Source organism: Podarcis muralis, chromosome 1 (assembly GCF_964188315.1).
Source record: "Podarcis muralis chromosome 1, rPodMur119.hap1.1, whole genome shotgun sequence".
Classification (NCBI taxonomy): domain Eukaryota; kingdom Metazoa; phylum Chordata; class Lepidosauria; order Squamata; family Lacertidae; genus Podarcis; species Podarcis muralis.
Genome location: NC_135655.1, coordinates 38864318 through 38886991, shown reverse-complemented (window position 1 = coordinate 38886991; position 22674 = coordinate 38864318). Strand labels below are relative to the sequence as shown.

The 22674-nt window shown below is 39.9% G+C and overlaps 1 protein-coding gene across 4 annotated transcripts in view; it reads left to right on the top strand.

The window, feature by feature from the left end:
• The window catches only part of DPH6 (diphthamine biosynthesis 6), a 232469-nt gene that overhangs the window by 29430 nt on the left and 180365 nt on the right, over positions 1 to 22674 (top strand). For all 4 annotated transcript variants that reach the window (XM_028721664.2, XM_028721671.2, XM_028721651.2 and 1 more), the window contains exon 4: positions 18533 to 18606. In XM_028721664.2, the coding sequence (XP_028577497.2) occupies positions 18533 to 18606 (74 nt within the window). The remainder of the gene's footprint in view (positions 1 to 18532; positions 18607 to 22674) is intronic.

Sequence of the window (22674 nt, the reverse complement as noted above, 5' to 3'; positions counted from 1 at the left end):
CTGAACAATATGGATTATTTGCACGGCAATAGGAATTTGCATCCATAATCCCCATCTCAGCCTGTGTGTGCATTGTTGCACCTGATTGTATTTGGATTAAGGCCATAGTTATTTAAGTGGTTTCTGAGATCCAAGCAACACTTTTGTGGAACTGATCTGAAAACTTAAGCATTAAGTATCTGTTCTGTGGTGAACAGAAAAGCATTGTGGGAAAACTTCATTTCGGGCAATGTGCTGAAGATAGACATCAGTAAAAAAATAATAATTCAGACTTCAGAAATTGATGTTAAAAAAGAAGTAGTAAGTAGGTTAATTTGTTTTCAAGCTTTGCCACATTATCATTCATTTAGGATGCCTGAGGAGAGGGAGAAGAAGGCAGGAGTGAGAAAGAAAACCTTAGTAAACAAAGTACAGAATCTCAGAAAATAGTGCCATGTAACAGAAAGTGTGACATAGGTTCAATTACGCTACTTTATGGCAGTACAGCATGGTGTGTTATTGATGATATACTATATAATATAAGCCATGGACATTTGGTCCCTGTTCACTGAATTTTAAGACATCCAGACCTGGAAAAGCTTTTGAAAATTGTCAATAAAAGGAACTGTTCATGCACAAATTCTATTATCGCACTTAGTCTCCTTGCTTCCAGTGGCTGAGACAGGGACTTCTATGTATTTATGGGGACAGCAGGAGGGTGAAGAGACCATGCAAACTAGGAGGGAGCTACATAAGGGATGCTGACAGTGTCATTATTGCGGGGGGGGGGGGTTGCATGCAGGGAGTGGAGTGACAGGTGTGTAGAAAAATTAAGGGAAATTAATAGTGTAAAGTGCCTTTGCTTTTAACTTTTTAATAAAGGGGTAATAAAATGTGTTCTTAGCCGTTTTTTTCATACATACAATTTTAAATTTTTTTATTTCCATCCCTTTGTCCTTGAACTGATGTTGCCTTTGTCTTGTTCAACTCCTTAAATGTGTGTGTGTGTGTGTGTGTGTGTGTGTGTGTGTGTGTGTGTGTGAGAACAAATGTGGCCCTATAATAATTTTTACTGAATAATTTTCTTTTGAACACTGAACCATTGGCGTCATATTGTGGAACTCGACTTTTCCTTATCTTCAATACCTGCAATATTGAATATCTCTTTACCCAGAACAAAGAAACTTGCCTTCTAAAATAGTAAATATATCTCTGTTTTGTAAACACATGTTAAGAAAAGTGGATTTCCCCCCTGTGCTGCTAATACTGTCTTTTGCCTGCTCCTTGTTAGTATGGCAGATATTGGTATTGCTCCTCTTCTGCACTTTCTAGCCTTTGAGAATGGTTGGCTCTTTAGAAGATAAGAGAGAGCATATTATCCACAGCTTCCAGGGCGCTGGGAGGGAGAAAAGGAGACAGGCCTTGGCATGAACCTCCTTCACGACATTTTCTTCCCATTCCTCCCCACCCCCCATATTTTATTCCACATTTCTTTCCATTTACATCCCTAGCCCCCAGAGAAAGAATCCAGTTTTGTCTCTCTTTCAGTCTTAAAACTTGCTAGCAGATGCTTTCCGTTGCTGCCATTTCTGTTCTTTCAGTTTAATAAGTTAGGAGAACATTTAAAAAAATGGAGGGGAGGGAGCTGGCCAATTGGCAACCCCCAGTCCAAAAATGAACCAGTCTCCATGATTCAGCTGCCCTCCTGTCCTGCCTGTCCTCCTCTAATGCCGTGCTACCTAGAGCTAAGACATCATTTGGCTTAGCTTTATGCCAGAATTTGGACACATGGTTTTTCTCTCCCAGGCAGACCGCAAGTGGTAAGCCAGGAGCTAACCTTGGCTCATAGCTCAAGGGTTTTGAGAGGGGGGCATTGAGACTGACCGACAGACCATAAGTCTAGGCTTGAACGTAAAGCTTTGCCAAATGATGCCTTAGCTCTGGGTAGCTAAGAGCAGAAGGCTTGAGGAAGGAGTGAGGTGGCTGCAAATTCTGCTGTGAGTACCTGCATGTTTATGCATTGACGCTTAGCCATGGCTTGGCTTAGGCTCAGTTCAAAGTTAAGGCTATGTTGGCACATTGGCATCGGAGCGCCCATGCCTCTTTTATGTTCCAGGCTCCCATCTTATGGGCAAGCCTTGCCCTGTAAAAGAATTACTACAGATTGATTTTAAATTGCATTTTTTGTTTTCATTTAAGATGGCACATTGTATACTTTATAAACCATTCTTTGCCAATCTGGGGCCCTCCATCAACTACAACTCCCACCTTCCCTTACCAGTGGCCATTATGGGTGGGTCTGAAGGGGATTTTAGTCCAAAACACTAGGCCAGGGAAGGTTGGTATTGTGAGTCATTGCTATTAAACTCTATTCTTGATGTTCAGCTCATGATGTGCGGCAAGAACTGAAAAATGCTAGGTTGTGCTTTTGAGATCTCATTGTTTTGACAGATTTCATTGTGTGAGTATTGCCAGCGCTAAGATAGAAACTTGATTCTATTTATTTACAGGCTTTGTTTTCCTTAATGACTAGCTCCTTGTAGGAGCCTCTTTCTCACACAGTTCTTATCGAAGCCTTTACCCTATGCTTCATAAAGTTTTCCTCCATTATTCTCAGAGAGATGCAGTCATCAAGCTTGAAATTAAGGTTCCACTCAAACACTGTCTCTTGCCTTTTGCAATATCTTCTTCTTTGCTATTTTTTAGGTTCTTCAAATGGAAAAGAAATTTCATTTATTATTTAGCTGGATGGTGAGACAATGTACGTCATTTTATTGAAGGTGTTTAAATTGTGCAACTCGCCACAGTTTTGTCTTGGAAGATTAGCATATTCCTTTTTGTAGTCAGAATTGATTTTACTTCAGAATTGTCCTGTTGTGCTTCTCATTAGTTTTTTTTTAATATGGATTTTCTTGCCACAGAGCCTTCCAGATGAACCAAGATTAATTATATATAAGTATCTGATTAAAACAGTAACCAAAATCACCCAAACCCTAAATTGTTGTTCTAGAACATGGTAATGAGCAATAGCTCCTGATAATACAAATGGCTTTTTTGTTGTTGTTGTTCTACTTAGTTCTCAATAGCAATTTAGACTGGTATTATGAAATTGGTGGTCATGCCCTATGGAGCAGCTCTCGCTCAGTTTGGATCTTAAAGCTGTCACCCTGCAGTCTTATTTGTATGTGTCTTGACAAGAATGATGGTTATGATAGTAAGCATGTCCTAGAGATTCTGGGAACATCACTGATTCTGAAATTCCAGAATCTAATGCCTTGGAAGCCATGAGATCCCGGTTGAGATCCAACTGCACCCTACTTCGTATTTATTTCCGAGACCACTTCAGTCCCAGTTATTTTGCAGGCCTTTGACTCATAGTTTGAACAGCTCCGTCTGTTTAATAGCATCGCTGCCTCTTGTTATTTCATGGATAATTAGAGGTTTGTTTTTGTTGTTTTTTTAAAAATGTTTTCATGTTAAGCTGCCCTGGGCTCTGTTTGCAGAAGGGCAGGATACATTACATAAAAAATCTTCTACATCTCAGCTGTTGAGAGGGGCATTTTACTGGTCAAAACCACATGATACTGGGCAGAACCATCCCAGGATGCAGTAGCTTCTCCTTATTCTGGGCTAGTCAGACATCGTCTGGAGTACTGTGTCCAGTTCTGGGTGTTACACTCTTAATAAAGATGTAGACAAATTAGAATGGAGGAGAATTAGAGGAGAACAGCAAAGGTGGTCAGTGGAATGGGAAAAGAGTCCTTTAAAAAAAGATTAAAGGAACTGGGTGTGTTAAGTTTGGGAAGAAGGAAAAAAACACTGAGGGACCACATGGTAGCACTCTTCAAATACCTGAAAAACTGTATTGTAGAAGAGAGCAAATACTTTTTTCTGCTGCCCAAAGACCAGGTCTAAAGAGCTGCAGATTGAGGCTTTATTTTATTTTATAAAATTTATATACTGCTCTAAACCTGCAGGTCTCAGGGCAGTTCACAGGGTAAAATCACAATATAAAACCACAGAATACACAACCAAAATAAAAGCAGAAACAACCGAGTAACACCCCCCCCCCCCAAAAAAAAACACCCACACACATTAAAAAAAGGCATTGGATGAGAATCAACCAAAGGCCTGGTAAAAGAGGAACGTTTTTGCCTGGCACCTAGAGGTGTACAGTGGTACCTCAGGTTACAGACGCTTCAGGTTACAGACTCCGCTAACCCAGAAATAGTACCTCGGGTTAAGAACTTTGCTTCAGGATGAGAACAGAAATTGCGTGGCGGCAGCAGGAGGCCCCATTAGCTAAAGTGGTGCTTCAGGTTAAGAACAGTTTCAGGTTAAGAACGGACCTCCGAATTAAGTTCTTAACCTGAGGTAGCACTGTATAATGAAGGCACCAGGCCAACCTCCCTGGGGAGAGCATTCCATAAGCGGGGAGCCACTGAAGAAAAAATCCCGTTCTCGTGTTGCCACCCTCCAGACCTCTCATGGAGATGGTCCTGTATACCTGAAGGAGCGTCTCCACCCCCATCGTTCAGACACTGAGATCCAGCGCCAAGGGCCTTCTGGCAGTTCCCTCATTGCGAGAAGTGAGGCTACAGGGAACCAGGCAGAGGGCCTTCTCAGTAGTGGCGCCCGCCCTGTGGAACGCCCTCCCTTCAGATGTGAAGGAAATAAGTAGCTATCCTATCTTTAAAAGACATCTGAAGGCAGCCTTGTTCAGGGAAGTTTTTAATATTTAATGCTGTACTGTTTTTAACATTTGATTGGTAGCCGCCCAGAGTTGCTGGGGAGACACAGCCAGATGGGCTGGGTATAAATAATAAATTATTATTATTATTATTATTATGGAGGAGACACATGAAGAAGGGCCTGTAGGTTCATATGGAAAGAAGTGGTCCTTGAGATATTGCAGTGTACTGGAAGGTTGATTTTTGTTGAAGTTAGGAATAACATCTTGTCAGGAAGAGCACTTTAACAGTGGAGCAACTTACCTAGAAGGGTGGGCGGGCTGGCTATCCTTCACTGGAGGTGAGGCTGGAAAACCACATTTTGGAGATGCTCTAGACCTCTGGATTTTCTGCATTGAGCTGTTAGATCAACTAGAATCCCTAGACGACCTACAAGACCCTCACCAAGTCTGTGATTATGTTAAATGCTAGCAAGTTTAAAAAATCCTACCATATATGATCTCTCCCCAGTACACAGTCTCCCCAGTATTATGCAAAGAGCTTCAGCTGCACAAGGTTTTCATGTTAAAACCAAAGTTCCCTCAGCATTCCTGCACGTTTACAAACTGTACATATTTATTGCCGCAAAGTTGTAAATGCATTTTCAAAGTGTATTTTCAGAATGTATGTAAACTGAATCTACTCAACAGCTATTTTCTTTGTCCCATACATTTCACAATATTTCCATTTAAATGTAGATTTTGATGTCCCCCGTCTTGTAATAGAAAACATTTTTTTCCCTTTTCAAATGATAAAAGAATCATCTACTTTAATACAACATTATTCCCTTGAGGGATAGGGTTGGTTGTTTTTTTAATGCTTTGTTACAGAAGTACAAGAAGTAAGGAATGTTTGTTTATCCAAAACAAAAAAACCCCTCTTAGGGAAGAATCTCATGTTCCTTTGGGGAGAAAGGGTAGAGATGGGAGGTCTTCTCTTTCAAGCCACAGAAACTTCTGCTTCTCTTTTGTTTGTGATCCAGTGGTGGGAGTGCCTAAAAGGAGGTGTTCAAGGGGTAAACCGTGGGTGACTTAAGATCTGCTGGAGCCAAAGCCTTACTGCTTCTTCAACAACAGCACCCAGCCTTCCCTCTTGCTGATGTGAGCCCAGTAGGGCTTCAGATTTGGCATTTCATTTGCCACAGATACTTTCCCTCATGACCAGGTTGGATTGCCTTCTAAAAGCAAAAGACTGATACAGTTGTACCTCGGGTTACAGATGCTTCAGGTTACAGACGCTTCAGGTTACAGACTCCGCTAACCCAGAAATAGTACCTTGGGTTAAGAACAGTTTCAGGTTAAGAATGGACCTCCAGAACGAATTAAGTTCTAACCTGAGGTACCACTGTACCAACATTGGCACTATTTTAAGTTACAGTTTGTAAAAGAGTAACATGTGCTATAGTTTTGAACGTAGTACAGTGGTACCTTGGTTCCCAATCTCAATCTGTTCTGGAAGTCCATTCGACTTCCAAAACATTTGCAAACCAAGGCACAGCTTTTGTTTGGCTCCGGAAACAATGCCGACAGCCGAAACAGACGTTTGGCTGCCAAAAAAAAAGTTTGCAAACCGGAACACTTACTTCCAGGTTTGCGGCATTCGGGAACCAATTTGTTTGGGAGCCAAGCCGTTTGGGAACCAAGGTACCCCTGTATTAAAAATGTGTAAAGCATTTAGCATGTCAGCAAATTACAATTCATGAGAAAACTTTGGAACAAATTTAATGCTATGGATACATTATAAACTATAAAACAGAATAAAATTTTAATAGAGAAAAAGTAACAATTTTTTGTTTTGTTTTGCTAAACATATTATACTTTTAAAAATGTAGAGCAGAAGGTTAAGTATACATCTCAGCCATATAAAATTTGCAGTTGATTTAACTGGGGGAGCAAAGGGAAATCCTGGTTGTAGGAGTTGACATCTTGTGAAGACTTTCACAGTTAGTGTTGCAGGATCCTGACAAAGTAGGCCTTGATAAATAAGGCAAGAGAAAGCGAGACTATTTAATAGGCTAATCTTGCAGTTCTATACCCTATTATTTGGGGGGGGGGGAGGCCCTTTTGAACTCAGTGTGATTGACTTCTGAGTAAACACACATGGGAGCAGACTTTAAGGCTGCTTTCAGTGCTTATATACTCCGGCGCTTACATCCTTTTGAACATAAAGGAACTTACTCCCAAATAGGCACTTTTTGGACCAGACTGCAAACTGTGCCAGTAACCTATATTTTTGTTGTTAGGCTGCTTTTCACCTTTTAGATGTTAAATATTTCTAGAAGTTGTTTTAAACCAGCTTATCAAACAAGGAAGAAGAAGAAGAAGAAGAAGAAGAAGAGTTTGGATTTGATATCCCGCCTTTCACTCCCTTTAAGGAGTCTCAAAGCGGCTAACATTCTCCTTTCCCTTCCTCTCCCACAACAAACACTCTGTGAGGTGAGTGGGGCTGAGAGACTTCACAGAAGTGTGACTGGCCCAAGGTCACCCAGCAGCTGCATGTGGAAGAGCGGAGACGCGAACCCGGTTCCCCAGATTACGAGACTACCGCTCTTAACCACTACACCACACTGGCTCTCGGAGATTTTTAGTGGGGTCCAAAGGTGCTGCGTATGAATGAAAAAGCACTTCCACTTATGTAAGATGTGCCATGATTTCTTCTTTCCCTCTACAGAACTCTGTGTCCCACTTCAGACCTTTGAGAGGGGTTTCTAATTCTTAGGACACCCTTAGCCAACATGGCCCTATTCATCTATTGTTGGACTACAGCTTCCACCAGCTGTAGTCAACATGGCCAATGGTAAGAGATGATGAGAGTTGTAGTCCAACCACGACTATTGCTAGTGGGCACCATGTTGGCTTATCCTGCCTTAGGAGTCTTCTCAGGGGCATGACTGCTATAGTCAAAGTGAAGGGGACGATCTGTCATGCTGATGTGGATTCAAGTCCATCCCTCGATTGTCATACTTTGTGTATTTTGTTGTAACAATTATATATATCAATACAGAACCTTTTTTTTAACAAGAGTTCTAAATTAAGGAGGAAGTACCTGTGACCTTCCAGTTGTTGTTGGATTCCGTATTCCATCTGTCCTAAGAAGCATGATCAGAGATTATGTGAGTTTGTAGTCCAAGAATATTCAGTGGGTCGCAGGGTCCCCATCCTTGCTCTAAATGCTTTCATAATTCTCCAAGCATTTTTGTACTGCTTGTAATTCAGCTTAGCTATATGTTTTGAATTTCAGAGAGCAATGACTTGGATCCTTAAATCACAGTTTGAACAGTGGATATCGAAGTGAATGTCACGATTTGCAAAGAGCCTATTTGACAATTGCAGCCTTACCTCTCTTTGTACCAAAATCCCTTTTTCGGTTCCCCTCGCCAAGATACTGTCACTTATTGTTCTCATATGCATTTATTTTGTTAGTGTAAATAAATGACAAGTCATTGTTAAACTTTAATTTCTTTTGATTTATCACAGTTAATTTCATTTATTCTTTATTTCGTTTTCTCTTCAGAGTTTTTTTTTTACTCAAATACTATTAAAATTGCAATTTATAAAATCTTTTGTTAATGATCGTTTGAGTGACTCATTCGTAATTGGTTCTTTTCAGCTGAAAGCAATTGCTTAACAACTCTTAATGCTATGCAAAGTGAAATGCATGTTTTGTAAGTTTCCTATGTTGCCACATTATGAAACCTTTTGTGCACAAAATTTTGGCCTCTAAGAAGCTTCATAGAGTTCTGACTGAAGGTGTTCATATTTCATCCTAGTCTATTACAGTGACCCCCCCCCCCCTGGAATAATAGGATTGTGGTGGAAGGGGGAGGTTGACTTCATGATATTCTTGTGGAGAAGGTAATAAAATGTAGAGTGGACGAGGTAACTGTTAGGTGGATTTATAGCTGGTTGACTGACCAAACCCAAAGAGTGCTCACTAGCGGTTCCTTGTCATCCTGCAAAACAGTGACTTGGATAAAGGTATTGAGGGCATGCTCATCAGATTTGCAGATGACACCAACCTGGGAGGGGTAGCAGTGCCACAGAAAACAGAATCAGGATTCAAGATGGCCTTGACGTATTGGAGAACTGGGCCCAAACAACCAAAATGAGGTTCTAGACTTAGGCAGGAAGAACCAGCTGCACAAGTTTAAGATGGGGGACACCTGGCTTGCCAGTAGTACATGCGAAAAGGACCTAGGGGTCTTGGAGGACCACACGCGTAACATGAGTCAACAGTGCGATACAGCACCAAAAAAAAAAAAAAAGCCAATACTATTCTATGTCATTGGAAACATAGTGTCCTGATCAAGGGAAGTAATCGTCCAGGCATAGGCAAACTCCTGCCCTCCAGATGTTTGGGACTACAATTCCCATCATCCCTGACCACTGATCCTGTTAGCTAAGGATGATGGGAATTGTAGTCCCAAACATCTGGAGGGCCAGAGTTTGCCTGTAATAGTCCCATTCTATTCTGTCTTGATCAGACCACACCTGGAGTGCCACAGTTTAATAAAGACATTGACAAGCTGGAATGTGGGCAGAGGAGGGCGACCAAGATGCTAAAGGGTCTGGAAACTAAGCAGGGGGTTGGACTAGATGACCCTCGGAAACCCTTCTAATGCTACAGTTCTATTATTCTATTCTGTAATTCATTTGCATGCTTGTATGGAGGTTGTGCACCAAGAGTAGGAAACCTTTGGCTCTCCAGATGTTCTTGGACTCTAGCTCCCAACAACCCTAACCAACATAGCCAATAGCCAGAGATGGGACTTGTAGTCAAAAACACATGGAGGGCCCCATGCTCTCTACCCGAAGCTCTTTGGTTCTTGCTCTTAGTTTTCTGTGTTGTGATATGTTTCCCCGCCACCACCACCACCAATTTTTGCGTTGTCACCTACAGAAATCTGATCCGATAGAAACAAAGTTTTATCTCCCCTCTCTGGCAGTTATCAAAACAAAACAATACCATTTGGTTATTACGGTTGCTACAACATAATCTGCGTGCCTCACTTAAACAATGGGTTGGATCCAAGGGTGCTGTTCTGCATGTGGAAGGCATCTTCTCCTTGCCTTACAGTTGTTTTAACAACTCTCGTTAGAGCACTAAATCCACAGATTCTTCAGCTTGTGCAGTTTCTGGCACAAATCGAAGCATGAGAACGGCTATAGAAGCTGCATGAACTCTTGCAGAAGAGTTTGTGGAACAATTTTAACAGCTATTTTACTTCTGCACACGGATTTTCAGCTCCATTATCAGAGAGCCCTGCTTATTCTTTGTCTTTTAAAAAAGTCCATACTAGAATGCAATAAAGGCTTTTTGTTAGAGATGCTTAATAGCTGTCTTGCCTGCATTGTGTGCAGTTGCACGAACTTGCATGGTGGGAGCACGAAAGGCCCACAGTTTATGAGACATTAACTTTATTTCTGTATCGGCACCAAACAGAGAATTTATTTTATTTTTTAAAATCAGGCATTTTTCATTTTATAGATGGATATTTTTCTTCTACTTATGTGTGTCTGAAGCTCGGTAAAGATATGTCAAAGTGAGATTCTAATAATTAGGTTTCATGATGTCAGTTGTTTTCTTTAAAGTATCAAGTTTAAAAGTATCCTGACAACTCTGTTATGGACATGGCCATTAAAACCTCTAGTTTGTAGTGGTACGTTGAATGCAAAATCTTTTACCATTACGGAACAGTTTAGTGGGCCCCTTTAATGAGCTCTATATATTTAAAATGCCTATTTCCTGTCTGAAGCTAGAAAAACACTAAAAAGAAAAAAAGAAAAAACTAAAGACTGAAAACTTCTGCTTTTGTTTAGTCTGTGGTAGAATTATTGATGTTGCTTTCATGATCAGTGATTGATTTAAGAGTATTTTTCTTTGTATTGTATTCAACATTGATTCCTGTAGCTATAGTTCAGTTATTTTGAGCATTGAGTGAGCTTTTGTTTGGCCTGTATAGAATTCAACTTGTAACTATTACGATTTGTTAGGTCTGTGTGCTTAGATTTAGGCCTTACACCTTGGACCAGATTCAAAGGACCATTGGGAGAGCATCCATGTATGGAAAACCTGGAAGCCTCAGCATTGACCCAGAGCAAGAACATTAAATGTTTTGTATGGGAGACAGGACTTTATACACTCTATTACATGGCCTGTGTGCATTGAAAAAAATTTCACATACTTAGAAACAAGAGAAAGTTTCATGTATGACATTTCTTGTATGCATGCAAGGATACTAAGCAAGATCACTTGCTTAGAAGCCTAAGGCTGTGTAAATTTATTTGGAAGGAAGTCCCATTGAACAAATTGCAATAGTACGTGCAATAGACATACAATAGTAATGGGTGGTATGTGGCCAGGATTATAAGGGCGGTAGTTACTAGGCAGCAGGTTTTCCATCCATGAGATAGAAAGTAAACGTCCATACCATTTGATCAAGAGAAGCATGAATATAATTTGGGAACAGAACAGTAGTAGTTCATAAAACAGGAGTACAATATCTGGCTCCTGGAATTATACTGGTCGTATACATGATTGCATCTGTTTGGACCAAAGTGCCAGTGAGGGCCTAGTCTGCGAGACCAGTAGGAACTCCACAAGCATAAATACAATGCATGACTTGTAATATTTATAATGTTTAACCTTTGAAGTTATAAACCTCCTCCCACAGTCCTTTATCCGAATCGAAATGCAGCCTCCAGTTCACTGTGATGGGCAATCATGTTGCAATTTCAAGAGCTTTAATATTGTGAGCAGTGGAAGTCTGGAGGAACCAGTTGCAATTAGTAAAAATGGATTCACTTCCTATTTGTTAAAAAAAAATACCCCAAAACCATTGGCTCAAATTGCCTTCTGTCCACAGAGGGACACCACGGGATGCAACTTACTGTCCTTAGGCTTTGGATGAAAAATTATTATTATTATTATTATTATTATTATTATTATTATTATTATTATTATTATTGGAAGCAATAAACTTAGATGCATTTGATCTGGGGGGAAAACTGCATCACTAAGTTAGGCTTCCTTGGTGGCCTGGACAGATTTTTACCATGGCCTTGATACATTTTTCCATATTTGGAGGCAAACCAAATAGTGAGTCTCAGCCAATTTTCTGTTGCAAGAAAATCAAGGCATTTCCTACATGAATAAAGCTACTTGATATAACCTATATTATAACTCTATAAATTTTGCCTATATGACATGACATCATTCAGTATCTGCGTATATACAACATCATTGCACTTTGTGCATATTTGATTTTCATCTTCAAAGTTCTACTTGCCTGAGTCATAGTCCTGTTATGTCATGAATTCAAACTAAAAAAATATCAGAATTTCACATATCAAATGTCGTCTTTTCAAGTAAGCAATGGTTCATTTCATTTAGGTATTTTTGTACTTCCTTATTTCAGGAGTTTTGTAGCAGCAGCATTGAAGTGTTTGCTGCCTTCTTGCTTATTTTTGGCTGAATTTTTTGTCTTGCTTAAAAACATGCAATGTGAGAAAAACAACTTAATGAATCAGATCTCTCCTTTTTAAAAAAAAATAAATGTTAAGACACCTGGTCTGAAATGTGAGCCAAAGCAGGCCAGAAGACTTGTGAGGAGAGGCACAACCTTAATCAACCACATAAAAAGGAATATCAAAAAGTAAGGATAGTGGCATGCAGAGAAAAGTTAAGAGCTCTATGCTCCTCCTTCATTCCAATTCAATATCCTTATTTTAAAAACCTGAGTGTTTTCCTAAAGCCAAATTGTGCGTGTCTTGCCAGTTGATTTTTGCTGTTGATAATACATTTTGTCCAGCTTGGTTGGCACACGTTTAGATTACTGAGTTTGTGTTGGGTTTCACGTTGAATATATGAAGGCCGCTTATGCTGAGTCAGGCCACTGAGCCATCTAGCTTTTGCACTGACTTCTCTTGCAGTTGCTCTTCAGGTTCTCAGGCGCAGCTCATCTGATGATGCCAGGGATTTGAACTTCGAACCTTATTTATGCACGGGGCTGTGGCTTTTCTCTGTAAATAGCAGTCTTTCAAACCGTAAAGTAAGCATTTGACATTGGGTTCTTAAATTGCCATAGAAGTATTCTGTAGGCCACAACTATTACGGACAACTTCCAACCCCCTCTGATCTTAGGTACTTAGGACGACTGTTTCCAGGACCCAAATTAGAGTGACTTTGCATTGCTCAGAGTCACATGATCGGCATACTAATTTTGTGTTCATGTCCTATTTGGGCTGCCCATAAGCATCTGTTTGACCACCGTGAGGACAAAATGCTGTGCTAGGTAGGCCTTTGGTCGGATCCAGCAGGACTCTTACGTTCTTATTCCAAATTTATTCTCTTGCCAGGAATGCATGATGATGACAGAAGGCTGAATGCTTGTCATACAGAAGTTCTCATGGCTGCAAAAGATGGGTTTCTTAGATTCTTGTGGTTCTTTTCTGAGAGCGCATTGATGCACACTAGGGAGATTCCAGCTCAATTCATATGAATGCAGGACTCCTCCTGGTCTATAGAACTATGAGTCTCCAAATCATAGTTCTGTGGTAGCGCATAGGGTGTACAAGGTTCTAGTTTCAGTTCATGGTGTCTCTCATGAGAGTGTGAAGTCAGCTCCTGCCAAAGGCACTGACAAGCTGATGCCAGTCACAGCAACTAATAGCAGTATGTGGAAAACAAAAAATGATTGGCAGTGCTTGGAGCAAAACTGTGGGTGTTTATTCATTTGACAAAGGCTTACCTTTTACTTCTAGATTTTTCTAATTATATACTTGGATCCCCCCCCCCCAAATCATTTCACATCAGATGTATTTCTCCCCTGAAACTGAGAAACAAGGCTATCCTAAATTTCCAGAAAGTAATCCGTTTACTCTCAACATTAGTTAGTAAAATACCAGATGGGTGCCAGGACAGAGTCTAATAAAATATAAGGAAAGGGGATCTATGACTACACATTGCTCAATATAGTTATTTCAGTCCATCGGGATGGATAGAGAATTGGGAGGATTACAGGCCCTTTAATCCAAACTCCCCAAAACCCAGTGTCAAAGGAGTTTGGATTGCATCCTAAACTGGGAAAACAAAAGGTGAACGAATTTAAGGTAATCCAATTCTGTTTAGTCAACATGCTGACTTGTGATGTCAGGAGATACAGAGATAAAGGATCAGTGTGTGAGAGAATGCTTTGGAACCACAAACAGTTTGGTCTTGGAAATTTTGAGTTTGAGGCAGCCACGAGACATCTGAATAAATATAATAGGTGGAGAATCAGACCAGACAGTGCAAATGTTGAATGTCTGTTCTTAGGTGGTTTTCCTTCTGCCTGTCAGAAGAATCATCAGAACATAGAGCATAATGAAGTTGGGTTGGAAGGACCAAGACAGAACAGAGACCCATACATTCGCTAGCAAGATAATATTTGACAAGGATGCTTTCAATAGACTGCAGAAAGAGGAGGGCAGACAATAGTTGGAAGCAAGACAGTCAAAGTGAAAGGATTTACGGCATGTCTCAGGCCTGTGGTGGTTAAGAAAAGTATACAAATCAGCCAGAGGTTAGAAGAGTCCAGGGATAGGTTATCCATCCCCTCCAAAATGGGGGAAGAACTTGGAATGTTTGATAAGGAGCGAGCTGGGGATGGGGAGAGTTATAAAAAGAGAATCATGGTAGCGGTTAAGATGGAGTAGGGTGAAAGGGGAGAGTAGCTGTCTTCTCAGAGGATAACTGATGGGGAAGGAGGAAAGGACCGAGAACAATGGAGGAGAACGAGGTGAGTGCCTCAGCAGAAAGTGAGGAAGAGTTGGAAAGGTAGACCTTAGATGGAGAAGATAGGCCGGGTGTTAATTAGAGTGGTGTAATTATGTTGCTTTGGTGGGGAGGATGGCAATAGGAGAGGAGACTGGGTGAACTGCACTCTCCTTTATTTAGACTGTAATTAAATTTTGAACATAAATATACAATTTGTTGGCCTAATAATTTTGTTTGCCAATCCTAAACCTTGTTTCAAGTGTGTGTGCTTTTTATTTAGAAATAATAATGCATCTCTTTGTGAGGTATTTCCTAAAGTATCTTGTATTTTTGCAAGTATAATCCTTAGTTCCCCCCAGTGCATGTTCAATTTAATGGTGTATTGGCATAGTAGCCCATTTTTCTAATTGCTTTTTAAAAAGCGATAATTTGACTGTTGTATGTAGCGGTTCTCCAAAGATAGATATTATTAAGGTGATGAACAGCTCTGTTTGGCTTTATGCTTATCAGTAACCTTTACTCATAATGTGATATTGTCTGAATGTCTTATTTTGTTCAGCTTTCCCTAGCCCTGATGAAGCCTTAGGCTGCTGTTTCTTTGAGTTACTGATAATTTTTTATCTGATTAACTGACACATTTAGTTGAAATCAGACACAGCCCTTAGGCTGGGCATGGATTTAATTTAAAAAGTATCAAAGGTTTGCACTGTGTGCTGTTTAATCATCATGTTTATCAGGCAAGGAAAAATTACCGGAAGGACCATAGGGAGAGGGTTATCTTAAGGAGCAGTAGCTTGGGAAATTGACAATAACTACAAGGTAATTTACTGCTAACTTTCACTTTCATTAATATAACATTTCCCACTAATAATTACAGTGCATGTAATATACTAATTAAATGGAAAGCATTATCACTAATTTTCTTCTTGCTGAACTCAAGGAATTGTGTAACAAGAGGATTAAAAAGCATGTGTAGTTATACTGTGTTTAATCCACTAGCAAATTGGGCAGCCCGTAGAATTTTGTTATTGCATTCAGTTACTTTCTTATAGCAGTTCTTATGGTCTGTATTTTGGAATTCTTCCTATTTGATCTTATTTGGCAGCAAACCATTGAAGCTCAACCTGGAACCTATTGAATCAACCTTTGTTGCCCTGATGGACTAGCAATGGGGGACTGTGTTTTGGCCCCAGGGTCTTCCTGCTGGCTTGTAGTCCAGGGTACAATATTGTCCTCAGTGCTGTTTTAATACAAAAGTGAAGCTACTGGGTATGCTCACTCAATGTTCAGGTAAAGTACAGGTAGTGGTTGGCACACAAAATACTATATGAACAAGTCAAGGTAGCAAAGCTTTCAGGACTCTTCATACAACCGCCGAACAGTTACGTAGTTCCAATTTTCAGCGAAGAAGGCATGTTATCCTGCTGCAGAAAAAAGAATAGACTCTTGTGACAAATTAAGTATACTCTGGTTATTTCCCACTTAGACTACTTTAATGTATTCTATGTGGGACTATCTTTGAAGGTGACACAGAAACTACAACTAACCCAGAATGCAGCAGCTAGACTGGTGACTGGGAATGGCTGCCAGGACCATATAACACCAGTCCTGAAAGACCTACATTGGCTCCCAGTATGTTTTTGAGCACAATTCAAAGTGTTGGTGCTGACTTTTAAAGCCCTAAACGGCCTTATCACTGTACAGCTGAAGGAGCGTCTCCACCCCCATCGTTCAGCCTGGACACTGAGGTCCAGCTCCAAGGACCTTCTGGTGGTTCCCTCACTGCGAGAAGTGAAGTTACAGGGAACCAGGCGGAGGGCCTTCTCGGTATGTATGTAAGCAAGAACCATAGAGTTAGAAGGGACCATGAGGATCATCTAGTCCAGCCCTCTGCAATGCAGGAATCTTTTGCCCAACATTAACACCCAATGCAGGGATCTTTTGCCCAACACCCAAAGCCCTGAATTAAGAGCCTTATGTTCTATTGACTGAGCTATCCCTTGTTAAGGTAGTGGCACCCTGTGGAAAGCTCCCCCATCAGATATCAAGGAAATAGACAGCTTTATGACTTTTAGAAGACATCTGGAGACAGCCCTGTATAGGGAAGTTTTTAATATTTGATGTCACATTGTGTATTTATATTCTGTTGGAAGCTGCCCAGAGTGGCTGGGGCAGTCCTGTCAGACGGGGTACTACTACTACTACTACTACTACTACTACTACTACTAATAGCCTACACTTTTGTGGACTTGGTTTTCAGTTGCTATCCATGTTGTCAGTACTTTTGAGGCTTGATAGCACTGGCATCATGGTACATTTGATTGACATCCTATGCCCTTATAAAATGTGGGTTTTGGGGGGCGGGGGTTATTGGGTTGTTGTTTTTATTTTGATTATATATGTTGTGGTTTTATATTTTGATTTTATTTTGTGAAACACCCAAGGACCTCCGGGTATAGGGCAGTATATAAATAATAATAATAATAATAATAATAATAATAATAATAATAATAATAATAATAAATGAATGTACCCTTTCATAACTTTTCCCACACAAAATAATACTATGTCACTATGGTTACTGTTCTGCACATTCACTGCTGCTTATCTGAAAGGGTTCTGCTCTGTAAATTTTGAAGTGCATGCTACATCTTTGTTCTGAGGAGATCACATCAAACAAGCAACCACCCCCCTCCCTCCAAACTGCAGTGCTGTGGTGTTACCATGATGACTGCGGAATACCATGCATTTAACTTTATGGTACTAGTGGCTAACGAGTTGGACCTGTGTGTAACAATTTAAGATAATCCTGTAGATATTTATAATGTGCATTTAGCCGCCGCCTTAAGCACTACAGTCAAGTAATGAAGACGATCACTACTTAAAGCAATGCCTGCTTTTTCAAGTTTAGAAAGGATATGTTTTTTTCCTTAAAAAGAAATAGACTTTTAAACTTACAGCTACTTTCAAAATGTGTTGTACTAAGTTTTTAAGACACTGTGGGTTCATTCAGTGATGAAGAGACTAATATAGCTACATATTTATTGTTAAAATATTACTAGAATACTGGAGATGCAGTAGATAATGACTTACTGGTATTTAAGCATTGCTATTACTATGTCCAACTCAGGGCGGGGGAGATAATTTATGTATCATAGCTCAGGGTTGGTGAACTTTTTTGACTCAGTGGGCCAAATTTGACATCTGGGCAATATAGTTGATATGTTGGCACCTGTCACTCACATAGCACCATTGAAGCTTAGCTGGATGTTAGCAATGTAATGCAGAATACATTGCCCTCCTACCTTATCTAACAATTCCTTCAGGAGGGAGCTAAACAACTGGGACACCACCCCTGAAACTTTCCGGTTTTAAGTCTTTGCTTACCACACCTCTCAAGGCAGTGGAATGCAAAACAGGGCATAATTGATGGGTAGATTCATATGAGAGAAGTCAGTCATTTGAATGCCCTGGTCCGGGGCAATTTAGGGCGTTATAGCTAATGACCATCACTAGGGCTGGGTGATATCTGGTTTTTAGCATCGTTATATATCACCAGTTAATCATCAAGATATACTGAAACACACACAGAAATCATGGTTATTGATATATTGCCAGGTCAAAAATTATGAAATGGGTATCACAATATGGACTTCAAACTGGTTTGTGATGATATATCAATATGTCGCCCAGCCCTAACCAGCACTTTGAACTGGGCCCAGAAATAAAACTGGAGATGGTGCTAATTAAAGAAGACTGGAGTAAGATGTTTAGAAAAGTAGATAGCAGAAATTCATCTAGCTGCAGCACTGTTGTGGATATCAGTAGCTCCCAATGATTGCAAAGGCCAACATTTTTGTGACTTATAGCTCTGATATGGGCATCATTTGTATGTAGGGCTATTGGTAGGGTAGGTGGGCAGAGTTGTGTCTCTGATTATGGACTTCAGTTGTCACGTTTTTCCCTTTTCATACCTAAGGCTGAGTGAAAGTCAATACAATCCATGTTACTGGATACGTCATTAACTTATTTTTTTCTGGTTTTTATGTGTATCTCTTCCATTTCAGGATGAGGAGGGTGTGGAAGGTGTTTCTGTAGGGGCCATTCTTTCAGACTACCAGCGGGTCCGTGTAGAAGATGTGTAAGTAAAATTACTCTCTGTGTTACAGTGCATAGTAAGCAAGTTGTAGAAGCACCTTTAAGCTATTGTTACTTTTAATAAAAAAAAACTAGGATTGCAGAAAAACCATCCAAATTTGAAAAAATATATATTAAGATTTAGAGTTAAAAATTTCTCTAAAATGTATAGCGTACTATTAGATTGAGAAACTAAAGAAGAATTTGTGAAATCATCTGTGATCAAATGGGCACAAGATGTGTGTCATAATATTGATCTGAATCTGTGGGAACATTTGTGGAAAATAAATTTAAAATTCACTTCTATTTATGCATTGAAAGAGAAGTGTTTAATAATGGCCCACTTGACGCCAAGTAAAGTAGCTAAAACGTTTAGAACTAAAAGTGACCTATGCTGGAAATGTAAAGAAACAGTTGGCATATTTTATCACTCATGGTAGGTCTTGTAGAATAATAAAAGAATTCAGGGAGATGGTTTATAACGAATTTAAGAAAATGTTTAAAAGAACGTTTCCTAAAAACCCAGAAGCTTTCCTTCTGGGAATAATAATAGTAGAAATACCAAAAAATCAAACTAATCGATGTATGTATGTGACTACAGCTAGTAGCACAAAATTAGAGAACTGATGTAGTACCATCAAGAGAAGAATGGCACCTATAATATATAGAACTTGCCAGCATGACAAATAGATTAAAAAATAAAAATGGTAAGAATTTAAAAGAGGACTAGACATTATATACAGAATATATGCAGAAATATTATAACAAGAAAATAAGTGTAACAGACTGAAAAAAATAGTACTCAGCAGTAGATGTGACACAGTGTAAGATATGAAAATAATTTAGTAGAATAAGAAAACGCAGTCAAAAAGACAACAGATAGGAAACCAGAGAAGAGTAGAAGGGAAGTTAAAATTAAGGTTTATAAGAGTCAGTTAAATTGGAGGAATAAGTTATGTTGTTGTTGTTGTTGTTGTCTCTTTCTTACTATTATGTGTCTGATTGTAACATATAATGCATTGATGATATGATAAAACAGAAAAGCAAATATATATTTTTTTTTAAAAAAGGGTTGTGTAAAATAGAACATGAATTGCAACATGCTATTTGTATATTGGTTTTTCTTTTCTTTGTGTACTTATCTACATTGAATGTGAATTAAAGCTGCGGTACAATTCTTCTAAACTAGCCAACATAAAATTGGGAAAGAGCTATAATCCTTCCCATTTTTTACTGTTTTTGTTGGCTTGCATATTTGTATTGTTTTGCCCATTGGCTACTTTGCTTGGAGTCAGTGGGATGTTTTTGAGACTCGGGTAAAAATGGTCTGCTTGAGGATGAAAGGTCTGATTGGACAAATATCACTCCTCTAATTGGGGAAATACTGCAGTGCATGCTTTTAATGTACACTTTGCTTGTAAAGGATTGTACCTGGGATGTAGTTGGAATTTTTATTCTTTTTGTCTTTTTTCTCTATGCCTGTAAGATGCTGCTGTCAGATTAGAATGGGCTCTTTCCGATGCAATGAGCAGATTCATCTGCCATAACATATACTAAGCCTATGGTTTTCAGTAATAATCTGACAAATTTCTGCTTAAAATATCTCCATTAGAGGTGCATCCAATCTTTTGTGTGGCCCACACTTCACCTTTCTGTAGCTTATATTTATATTCTGTCCATCTGCTTCCATTTGAGTGAAGAGGAAGGTGAGAACCATTGTAGGCTATTGCAGTCTATGCCTGAGCAGCAGCAGTTTTGGCATAAGGTTCCCCTATGGACATATAGATGCCCTCCTACGAGTGCAGGTTTACACTCCTGGTGTAATGAGTGAAGAAATAAGCGTGGAAACCTATGGAATTGCTTCTTTAACCTGTGATGGTACTTATTGTCGTTTAAAAATTAAGTACTGTTTATAGCAGGAATGGAGGACCACTGACCTTCATCATGTTTTTGGTCTCCATCTCCCATTAGTCCCAGCTAATATGGTCAATATTCAGGGATTGCAGAAGTTGTAACCCAACGTCTGAAGACCTCTGGTGTCAGAACCCTGACTTAAAGTTTCAGGCATATTAAATGCCTAAAATGTATTGAGCAGTGTTTGGGGAGGGGGGGGGGAAAGGTTTCTGCACTATCTAAGGAATATGGAGTGAAAAAAGGGAAGAATAAAAGGAACTGCATTATGCAGATTTTCGGATGGTAAGAAAATAAATTTAACTAAATATGATAAAAAGTTAGAAGCCAGTGGGGAGAGAGACACAGCATAAATATGATCACAGAACAGGCGAGAAAAATTCAGCAAGCAGCGCCATCCTCTATGAAAACTTAATAAAGAAAGGTAGGAAATGGTATGACCAATTAAATGCAATACTCAAGGCAATATAGAACAAAGACTTGGCTTGATATTTTGTTAGTTGCAAGAGACAGTAAAGGGCAAGTTTTTGAATTGTATACATGTGATTAGGAAAACCGAAAGTGGTAATGACACTCCTTGTACCTGATTATAAGAAGACTGAAGAAGGGTTAGCGGTGGTTCGCACGTCATGATAAGCTAGGTTTGCTTTGTGCACACTGCTCGGATTGGGTCCACCCTTCCTTACTTTGCTGTGCTGGAATGAAATGAAATGAAGCACGGCCCCAGCTTAGTGCTACACACAATTTGTTTCTCTCCAAACCATGAAACAAATCCCAAGAGAAGCCATGTTGTGTGCAGTCTATGTAAGGGTGGTAGGAAAGAATATGAGGGAACAAGTGGGAGAAGCCCTTTCATATGCTACTTGTGTGAAGGTGTCTAGAGAAGACAAGTTCAGTAGAAAGGAACAAGAGCAGGATCTGTGGAATAGCAGCAAAAAACAAAACCAAGGGATTTAAAATTAGGGAAAGCGGGAATACCAGAAACAACATAAATCAAGAGAAAATAGAACCATGCCCAAATAGCCAACATTAAGGGATGTGTGTGAGAGAGTTCATGAAAATAAATTTATTTGAAACTGAAGAGCAATGATAAATAGAAGGGAAAATAAGTGGCAGCACCTGAGGTGAGCTGCAAAATGGCATGTCCCGAAAAGGGAAGCTCCCATGTTCATTTCAATGAACAACACCAGTTTGCATGCACATTCATTTCTGTGTATGAATTTGATCTTTCCACTTCAATAAATAGAACTTAGGCCCAAGAGATCTGTATTACAAAGATCTCAGGACTAGGCTGCTAGCATCTAGTGCAGGCACCCCTAAACTTGGCCTTCCAGCTGTTTTGGGACTACAACTCCCATCATCCCTAGCTAACAGGACCAGCGGTCAGGGATGATGGAAATTGTAGTTCCAAAATAGCTGGAGGGGCGAGTTTGGGGATGCCTGATCTAGTGAGTAATCCTCACTAGCCATCCCTTTACAGTGTAGTCCTATGTGTTTCTACTAAGAACTAAGGCCACCGAGTTCAGTGGAATTCCTCCAAGGTATATAGCAGCTGTTCCCAATTAGCTAAGTACTGTGGAACCCCTGTTGTTCTAAAGCCAAGCCATGGACCCCCTACTTTTTGAAAATGTTGATACATCTGTGGTAGTTTTAGTTCTGTGAATGGCACCACCATACCCTCCAACATGTCCCAGCGCAAAACAACAGGCACGTCTTGTAGGCTGCACTGTTGCATGAGTCATGTGACCTGTGGGAGTGCACAGTGTCCAAAACCACTTTTTTAAAGGCACCACAATCTCATGTGAGAGGCATGTCTGGCCACAATCTCACGTGTTCTGGGACGCTGTGCTCTCACACGAAAGAATGGCCATCCAAAATTGGATGCTCCAGACAGTTGATGGGTATGTGTATTAGACCCCATGGGTGGGCTGTGTGACCCCCCTGGGGTCCGTGGACCACCAATTGGGTATACCACTGGTATGTAGGATAGACTTGGTAGGTTTACAAGGGGCATGGTTCTTAGGTTTTGATGTCTTAGTCCCGATTTAACCTGTTTGATGGTTATATTGTCAATTAGTAGTTTGTACATGTGCTTTGTGGTAATTAAGCATGATTTTAGTTTAGTAATGTGATGGTAGCTCCTGTGGCCTCTTATGGGAGA